The sequence below is a fragment of the Macadamia integrifolia genome, chromosome 8 (genome assembly GCF_013358625.1).
Source record: "Macadamia integrifolia cultivar HAES 741 chromosome 8, SCU_Mint_v3, whole genome shotgun sequence".
In the NCBI taxonomy this organism is placed as follows: Eukaryota; Viridiplantae; Streptophyta; class Magnoliopsida; order Proteales; family Proteaceae; genus Macadamia; species Macadamia integrifolia.
In genome coordinates, this window is record NC_056564.1 from 15,754,640 (window position 1) to 15,763,752 (window position 9,113).

Below are 9,113 nucleotides of genomic sequence, written 5' to 3' on the forward strand. Positions count from 1 at the left end.
CCGGAGCTCCACATTCCCGCCCTCTCTCTCTCTCTCTCTCTCTCTCTCTCTCTAAACAATGGGGCTAGTGGTTTGTGGTGGTCCATCTACGATACATGGGGGTAATACTAAACTCAAGAAACATGGGACATGCACTTGGTTGAGAAAATTTTTAATTGTAAAGGAAATTGTTAGAAATAATTGAATATGATTATAAATAGAGAAATTGATTTGTAAATTGTAACAATGCTTCCATTGATTTCCTTGTTCACTATACAAATTAGTTGGATAGTTAAATGAATGATTGGATAATAGGGTTTATTTTGTGATTTTAACATTAGTTATTTTCTTAGTAATTTGTGATCCATGGGTTTTATTATTAGTTATCTTTCCCTTACAACGATAAACCATGATTTAGTTATAAATTTAAAGTGCTTTTTTCATCAAATTTTATCACTATAAGTCATGAATGTAAGATTTCATTATGGTTCAAGCCCAATAATAAATCGATCTAAATCGGTATTAACTTGATATTGAAAAATCGAAATAAACCGAAACCAAATCGGATCAAAATCGAAATCGAACAAACATCAAAGTTCCTTAATGGATTGGTTTTGGTCTCCCTCATTCCTAGACCGAAACCAAACTGAACCGACAGATTGACACCCTTACAACTGTCTTTTTTCCTTTGTCAATACATATGAAATCTATATAGTTGATTTTGTTTTTTTTTTTTGGAATTTCGTTGAATTGGGATAGATGAAAGCATGTGAGACACTAGGCACAGATGAGATCCTAATATAAGTGTGGAAAACCTTAGGAGTATGCGGAGTTTTTTGGCTAACCAAGTTGTTTAACATGATTATGAAGACAAGAAAGATGGCGGATGAGCGAAAGAGGAACATTGTAATCTCGATCTACAAAAATAAAGAGGATATTCAGAGCCGCAACAATTATAGAAGGATAAAACTAATAAATCATACTATGAAACTATGAGAGAAGGTTATTGAAATCCGCCTGAAAAGAGAAACTAAGATTTCAGATAACCAATTTGGATTTATGCTAAGTAGATCCATGACAGAGTCTATCTACCTATTGAGGAGGCTCATGGAAAATTATAGAGTCTACAAGAAAGATCTCCACATGAATTTTATTGACATATAAAAGCATATGACAGAGTTCTGAGAGATCTAATTTGACATATTCTAGTAAAGAAAAAGATGTCGAGTATGAATGTGGAGATAATTAAGGATATATCTGAGGGTGTGGTGGCTAACGTGAGATCCATGTGAGGTTAAGGCAAGGAATTCTCAATTACGACTAAAGTACATTAAGGATAAGCCTTAAGCGTCTATCTATTTGCGCTTATCATGGATGAATTATCCAAAAGCATTATGGACAAGTCCCCTGATGAATGCTCTTCGTTGATGCCATCGTTTTAGTAGATGAGACTAAAGCAGAGATCAATAATAAGTTGGACTTATGGAGATTAACCTTGAAAAAAAAATGGGTTTAAGATTAGTAAATCGAAGACAGTATATGTTATGTAATTTCATTTGCTCTACGATGGATAATGAATTGGTGAAAATTGATAAGAGAGGTTTCATAAAGTGACTATTTTAGATATCTGAGGTCAACTATAAGTACAAATGGTGAAATAGATGATGATATTTTTCAAAGAATTAAAATGGGAGGGATGAAGTGGAGAGGTGCTTCTTGAGTGTTTTGTGACTAGTGAATCATTTTAAAGCTTAAGGAAAAATTCTATAGGATTGTTGTTCATCCAGTTATGATATATGTAGCAGAACGTTGGACAGTTAAAAAGTGTCATATAAATAAACTAAGTGTAGCTGGGATGAGGATGTTAAGCTAGATGTGCGGCAAAACTATGAAGGATAAAGTAAGGAATGAGCATATTAGAATTGATTTAGGAGTTGCCATGATCAACGACAAGCTTTGTGAAATTAATCTAAGGTGGTATGCCCATGTCCAGAGGAGGCCTGTAGTAAGAAGGTATGATCTTATACAGTTGGAAGGAACTAAAAGAACTAGGGGTATGCCTAAAAAGACCATAGACGAAGTGGTGAAAAATGACATGCACAGTCTAGGTCTTGTCCCAAGTGTGACTTTGGATAGAGCCTATTGGAGGGCTATGATCTATGTAGCTTACCCCATTAAGTTGGGATAAGGCTGAATTTGTTATTGTTGTCTGTGTAGTTGAATTTGGATATGGATTTTTATTTTTGGGTATAGGTGCTCTGACGGCTAGATCAGCCTCATAGAGTTCTTGTTTGTGTTTGATATAATTCTAGGTCTAGAATTCAATTTGAACAAATGAGAAATAGAGATGAATCTATTTTAGCATGTGTTCTAAACACAAAAATCTTTTTCTAAAATGCAAACAAACACAACCTTAAATCATTAAAAAAAAAAAGAGAGAGAAAATTGCATTGCCAACCCCTGAACTTTGGTCTTTATTCAATGTCACCCCCTGGACTTTTCAAAACACCAAAGACACCCCCTGAAAATTCAAACAATTCAGAATCAGTCCCTGCCGTTAGCAGACCGTGTTAAGTGATAGAACTTCTGTTAGTTTTTTTCTAAAATGCCGAAAACACCCCCGCCTGTAGTGAGTGGATAATATTACCCTCCATTTCCCTTCTTCTTCTAAACTCACACTCTCACTCATATGACAAGAACCTTAGGATTTTAAAATGCTTTGATCTTCAGCCAAACTATAGGAGTTTGGAGCATTTGAAACGTTAAAACGACAACAGATCTGATTATCATATTTAGAAAAGATACAAGGGTGATTGAATAATGGGCAACAATACTTGGCATTTTAGATGAATGCTTACTATGGTATACCTGGCTATCTTATGTAAAAAAAGGTACTCAGCTAGTGCATCAAGCAGATGTTATGAGCAGTACATGGCTATATGCTCACCTTTGAAGATTGTATATTGTAAATGAATTGAAATCAAACATGAAAAATCCTAGTCTAATGGATATCCTTACCTCATCTTGGAGAGGGAAAATTTCTACTTTCTAGTTAAAGAATTACATTAGAGTTGCAGATAACAAGATAAGATGCAGAATTATAACAAAGAAAGCCCTGAGAAGATTGCAGATTAGTGAACCAAAGACCCAATTTTTTATTTTTTTTTTTTTCAGTATAAGGATGTCTCAAGAGTCTGAGGAATCCCAAAAGTGAAAAACAGAAGTTTTCGAGTAAAATCATGAAAACAAAAAAAAGAAGATGAGAACTCATAACACTTTCAAGTCTCTACAATAAACACAATAAATTGAGGGGTTAGCCCACACGTGGATGATATCATTCATTGATCAGCTTGAGATAAACATTGCAGGCTTCGCAGCAGCTTTGGGATGGTTTCATTCTTTAGTGGTTGTTAAGTGAGAATGATCTAGGGTTTGCAAGGTGGAAAAACAGATTCTCTATAAAGATGGATGAGAGGGAGAGAACCTTCGCCGGAGAGCTCTAAACGTGTGCAAGATGGAAGACTTATCATCACCGAAGGGTTGGATTAGAAATTTCGCCGGATAGTTGCAGATCGCCGAAGCCCTAAGGTTCTCCGTCCACCAAAACTCACAATTTGATGATGGGTCATGTTGGAGATGCCTAAAGGGTAAAATGGACATTTTACTCATGAGTGTAATTTAGATGTTTGAAGTTAGGGTATTATAGTCTTTCACCATATAAACTAATAGTTAGACTAACGGCCTGGGTGTGTTTGTGGTTTTTCAAAGTTAGAGGGGGTATTCGTGTCATTTATGAAAACATAGGGGATGACATTGAATAAAGACCAAAGTTCAGGGGGTGCCAATGCAATTTTCTCAAAAAAAAAAAAAAATCAATATCAACTTACGGTTGAGATCATTGTCGAACCAATTCAAATAGCAATTGTATGCTAAATTTCCTAGAAAGGTTTTCATTTCAACCCCTTTTGGAGAATCCCACTCTTGGCCATCTTTGTCCATGTGAGTCATCTCTTTTTGAATCTTTCTTGCTTCTTGTTAAAAATTATTTGCAGATGTACTCGCCCTCGATTGGATTTTCAATTACCAGTGGGAAGAGAAATGGAGAAGAGAAAGGGTTGATTGGATTTTAAACAATCGATAGAAAGAGAAATGGAGAAGAGAATCAGAGAAGGGGGTATTGATGTCTTACCTATTACCCTCGGTCGATGGCCGCTGAGAACGGAGATGGAGGAGAATGGGGGTCACTGAGGCCAGGGTTCCTCCTTTTTTTTGGTTTACTTAGATGAGGGAAGAAGAAGGGTTATAGTTTTAATCGTTTAGGGTTCCTGATAGAAGACAAGGGTCAGGACTTGAGATTTGGTCCATTTGGGTTAATATCATTTTTTTTTTTTTTTCTGGAACCCAAAAGTTTTATTGAGTATATAACGTATTATACGAGTATTATTTATATATAATACGGTTATCTTTAAAATCCGCGTGTTAAACGGTTTTTTTGTATTGATACGTCAAATTATGAACTTTTGAATTAAACGTTCGTATGCAATATTACAAGTAAAATACGCGTATTTTACTATGGTTGAGATCGCCATATGACCCACTAAATATAACAATAGCCGCAATAGCCGGCGTCCTACACTACAGTATAAATATTGAAGTTTTCTTTTTTTTCTTTTGGTAAAAACATATTGAAGTTTTCAAGTCATAGTTTCTTATAAGATCCATAAAAAAAAGCCATTATAGTTGAACCTTTCCGTTAAAACGGTTAACCAAGCCCATTCCTCTCACTCACTAGCACAGGCAAACTCTAAATCTCCAATGGCTTCGTCACAGAGATCGACGTCCAAGACGGTGATGACAAGAACAGACAAAGTCCGTTCAATCTTTGACAGATTCGATGCCAATGGCGACGGAGGCCTTAGCCGCGACGAGATGGGTGCCCTCGTCACCGCCGTCAAGCCAAACGTCAAGTTCAGCTCCGATCAGATCTCTACCATTCTTGACGAAGTTTTCCGATCATATTCCAATTTCATTGAAAATCCTTTGATAGGTCTCTCCTTCAACGGCCTTCTTCGCATCTATGATGACGGCACCGGCGACGTTGACAGGGATTACTCAGCTCTCTTCTCTTCCTCTCCAGTCATCTCCACAACCCAATTGAACGATGCCCCTAAAATCCCAAACCTTAGTGTTGCAGCTGCTTGTTCTAAGTCGCCCACCCATGGTGTCCTATATGTTAATACGAGGAAGCTTGTTGAGGATCTGGAGATAGCTATCATTAGGGGAATCAAGGGTTGTACTCGTGGTCCCTTCAATGTAAAACTTGATTATAGGAATTTCGTCTGGGATAAGAATTGTGCGGATTTTAGGAAACTTTTGAAGGAGGTGAGGGAGATTCGGGTTGCAATTGATCGGAATTTTCCAAGAGAAGAAGTGACTTTTGATGGGCATATGGCGATTGGACGGACCCTGCAACGTTATAATCTTCTTACAGAGGCTCTTCAGAGCTTCCAGCGCGCGGCGGATTTGAGGCCGACTGATGTTTGGCCTCAATACGAAGTAGGCAATTGTTTAAGTAATTTAGGGAGGTTGGATGAGGCTAAGGTCAGACATATATTGTGTCTGGAGTTGGCAGAGACCAATTCGAAAAAGTGGTTGTGGTTGTTGCCATGTCTACATGTGAATTTGGGGTATGTTTTGAAAGAAGAAGGGATGTTGTTCAGTGCAAGCGAGCAGTATCGTGAGGCCGCGATTCTCTCTCCAAAAGATTCTAAGGGTTTGATGCTCTCGGGGTTTGCATTGTATGAAGTTGGGGAGTATAGAGCGGCAGAGAAGGCATTGGAGGAGGCAGTGTTCAGGAACCCAGAAGACTCTGAAGCCCATTATATTCTTGGGTTGGTTTTTCGTGCAGTGGGGGAAGATGAGAGAACAATTTTGGAGTTTCAGAGAGCAATTGATCTAAATCCCAACCATTTGGATGCGCTGTACGACCTTGGTTGCTTGTTTCAGGAGATGGGTCGGTATCATAGAGCAGCAGAGTTGTATGGGAGAGTTGGGTTTCCGGCAAACTTTTGGCAAGCTCAGGTAAACCAAGTAGTGTCATTGTACCGAGCAGGGGAAATTGTGGATGCGACGAAAGTGTCGAAAGAATTGAGGAAGGGCCTCCACAAGATGACAGACGCTGCTGAGGTATATTCTGCAATGAGATATATGGTTGATGCAAACGATCATCAGTTGCAGAAGAATCATGGTGGCCTCTTGAGTAGTACATTAGCTAAATTCAAGAGGGCATGTGAGAAAATCATAAGAAGGGAGTGTCTCGCCGATGCCCTTATTCGTCACAACAAGGAGTTCCAGAGGAACAGTAAACTTCATCTTTGTGATGTTTCTCTTCTGAGTAAGGAGATATGTGGATCTAAAGAAGAAAGGAAAGCAGAGAATTCAACAAGTAAGGTAGCATTAGAGGTGATTTTGAGGAAGTGGCTTCACTTTCTAAAATCAAGAGTTTTTCAGTTGGCAGTTAAAGAAATTAATCAAAAAATTTTGTCAGTCTTGGATTCTACCGCTTCTGGGCGAGTGGAATTGGGCATGTTCTATGCTGTCATTGCTCCCACCTGTGCTGGGGAACCAAACAATTGCAAGCGTGCCGCCTTTGATGCTCTATTATGGCACTCGAGGAGGAAGGAGGGACAAGATGTGATAGAAAAGGTTGATGCTTTGAAGTATGTGAGGTACTTGAGGCTCATTTATTTACCTTCTCAAGGATATAGTACTACTGACCTATTGATAGGCCATGTAGAAGAGGAGAACACAATGATTTCATTCCCTGAGTTCCTTCTTATATTGGATGATGATAGACGGGGTTGTGGTTTTAATTGGCATCTTCTTCAAAACATAGGGTGAAGCTTTGAAATCCATGGCCATTGAAGATTGTGTGTTGGTCGTCTATGCATTTATTTCGTATCATTTTCTATCTCTCTCTCTCTCTTTCATACACATTACGCCAACGCGTAGGTCAATGGGTGGGTGTGCAGAAGCATCTTTAGTATGGAGATGAAGCACTGTCTTCCTACATTTGCTATGTCTAGGTGCAATGTACACCAACGGTAGCTTTCTTTTTTCCTTTATCTTTTAGGGTTATTAGGGAGAGGGTTCTCTACACCTTCTCACAATAATTTTGTTAATTATTCTTTTATCATTTAAAAAAATAAATAATATAATAATCCCATATGAGAAGACGTGCAGCACGCATCAAGCTTTGAGAAAATTTTCCCTTATTATTATATTTTGGTAAAAGACTCTCTCTCTCTCTCTCTCTCTCTCTCTCTCTCTCTCTCTCTCTCTCTCTCTCTCTCTCTCTCTCTCTCACGGCAACATCTATCAGAGATCGAAGGCACCGATTCGAGGTTTGGATTGTACAGCTGAAGAAATGAATACTGAGAGGAGACGACAGAATACTGAAATGAGACAACAGGATAATGAGAGGAGACAACAGGATACTGAGAGGAGACGACAGGATACTGAGAGGAGACGACAGGATACACAGGGGGTCCCTCGTGGCATCCCTCGTTGGATCCCTGGTTGCATTCCTCCTGGGATCCCTCACAGCATTTCTCGCAGCCTCCGCATCCTCCCACGCAGTATCTGCAACCACCCTCGCAGCCTCCCTCGCAGCCGTCGCAGCATCTATAGTAGCATCCGCAGCAGTAGCAGCAACAGCAGCCACAACAACATCCGCAGCAGCTACAGCAGCAACCGCAGCAGCAGCCGCAGTAACATCCGCAGCCGCAACAGCATCGGCAGCAACACCCTCATTCATCATGGGAGGGACCCCCTGTGTATCCTGTCGTCTCCTCTCAGTATCCTGTCGTCTCCTCTCAGTACCCTGTTGTCTCCTCTCATTATCCTGTTGTCTCATCTCAGTATTCTGTCGTCTCCTCTCAGTATTCATTTCTTCAGCCGTACAATCCAAACCTCGAATCGGTGCCTTCGATCTCTGATACAACCAAAAGAGAAGTGATCCAACAACAGAAAACGGTTACACTTGCTCTTTCTCGCTCGCTGTTTCAGTGGAAGGAGCTATGAAGTCGAGAATAGTTTTCTCAATGGGAGTTCCGGAATAAGTTCAGAAAGGGGGTTCGGGTATTTTTTGCAGCGGTTCAATGGGGATGCAATGAAAGTGTATGGGATCATAGTTACGGTTTTGTTTTTATTGTTGTTCTTTGTTGTTGGATCACTTCTCTTTTGGTTGTATCAGAGACCGAAGGCACCGATTCCAGGTTTTGATTGTACGGCTGAAGAAATGAATAATGAGAGGAGATGACAGGATACTGAGAGGAGACGAAAGGATACAGCAGCAACTGCAGCAGCAGCCGCAGCAACATCCGCAGCAGCATCGGCACCAGCATCGACAGCAACACCCTCATTCATCGTGGGAGGGACCCCCTGTGTATCCTGTCGTCTCCTCTCAGTATCCTGTTGTCTCCTCTCAGTATCCTGTCGTCTCCTCTCATTATCCTGTTGTCTCATCTCAGTATTCTGTCGTCTCCTCTCAGTATTCATTTCTTAAGCCGTACAATCCAAACCTCGAATCGGTGCCTTCGATCTCTGATACAACCAAAAGAGAAGTGATCCAACAACAAAAAACGGTTACACTTGCTCTTTCTCGCTCGCTGTTTCAATGGAAGAAGCTATGAAGTCGAGAATAGTTTTCTCAATGGGAGTTCCGGAATAAGTTTAGAAAGGGGGTTCGGGTATTTTTTACAGCGGTTCAATGGGGATGCAATTGAAGGGGTATGGGATCATAGTTACGGTTTTGTTTTTCTTGTTGCTGTTCTTTGTTGTTGGATCACTTCTCTTTTGGTTGTATCAGAGATCGAAGGCACCGATTCCAGGTTTTGATTGTACGGCTGAAGAAATGAATAATGAAAGGAGACGACAGGATACTGAGAGGAGACGACAAGATACTGAGAGGAGACGACAGGATACAGCAGCAACCGCAGCAGCAGCCGCAGCGACATCCGCAGCAGCATCGGCACCAGCATCGACAGAAACACCCTCATTCATCGTGGGAGGGACCCCCTGTGTATCCTGTCGTCTCCTCTCAGTATCTTGTTGTCTCCTCTCATTATCCTGTT

The 9,113-nt window shown here is 40.2% G+C and overlaps 2 protein-coding genes across 2 annotated transcripts; one reads left to right on the top strand and one right to left on the bottom strand.

The window, feature by feature from the left end:
• Positions 1 to 4,794: 4,794 nt before the first annotated feature.
• LOC122086747 (uncharacterized TPR repeat-containing protein At2g32450-like) lies at positions 4,795 to 6,879 on the top strand. The gene has a single exon (XM_042655722.1). The coding sequence runs from the start codon at positions 4,795 to 4,797 to the stop codon at positions 6,877 to 6,879; it is 2,085 nt and encodes a 694-aa protein (XP_042511656.1).
• A 477-nt stretch (positions 6,880 to 7,356) lies between these two features.
• On the bottom strand, positions 7,357 to 8,538 carry LOC122086748 (antifreeze protein Maxi-like). Its single transcript, XM_042655723.1, has 3 exons — positions 8,308 to 8,538; positions 7,477 to 7,972; positions 7,357 to 7,433 (listed from the first exon to the last, which is right to left on the bottom strand). The coding sequence occupies exons 1-3, from the start codon at positions 8,536 to 8,538 to the stop codon at positions 7,357 to 7,359; spliced, it is 804 nt and encodes a 267-aa protein (XP_042511657.1).
• Between the last annotated feature and the right edge of the window lie 575 nt (positions 8,539 to 9,113).

Bases quoted from the DNA above. Each gene is read 5' to 3' on its own strand.
- LOC122086747 (XM_042655722.1), top strand. From the start codon at position 4,795: ATGGCTTCGTCACAGAGATCGACGTCCAAGACGGTGATGACAAGAACA.
- LOC122086748 (XM_042655723.1), bottom strand. From the start codon at position 8,538: ATGAATACTGAGAGGAGACGACAGAATACTGAGATGAGACAACAGGAT. The intron at 7,973-8,307 runs GTATCCTGTCAT...TGGTTGTATCAG, and splicing joins TATCCTTTCGTCTCCTCTCA to AGATCGAAGGCACCGATTCG. The intron at 7,434-7,476 runs GTATCCTGTTGT...GTCTCATTTCAG, and splicing joins TATCCTGTCGTCTCCTCTCA to TATTCTGTCGTCTCCTCTCA.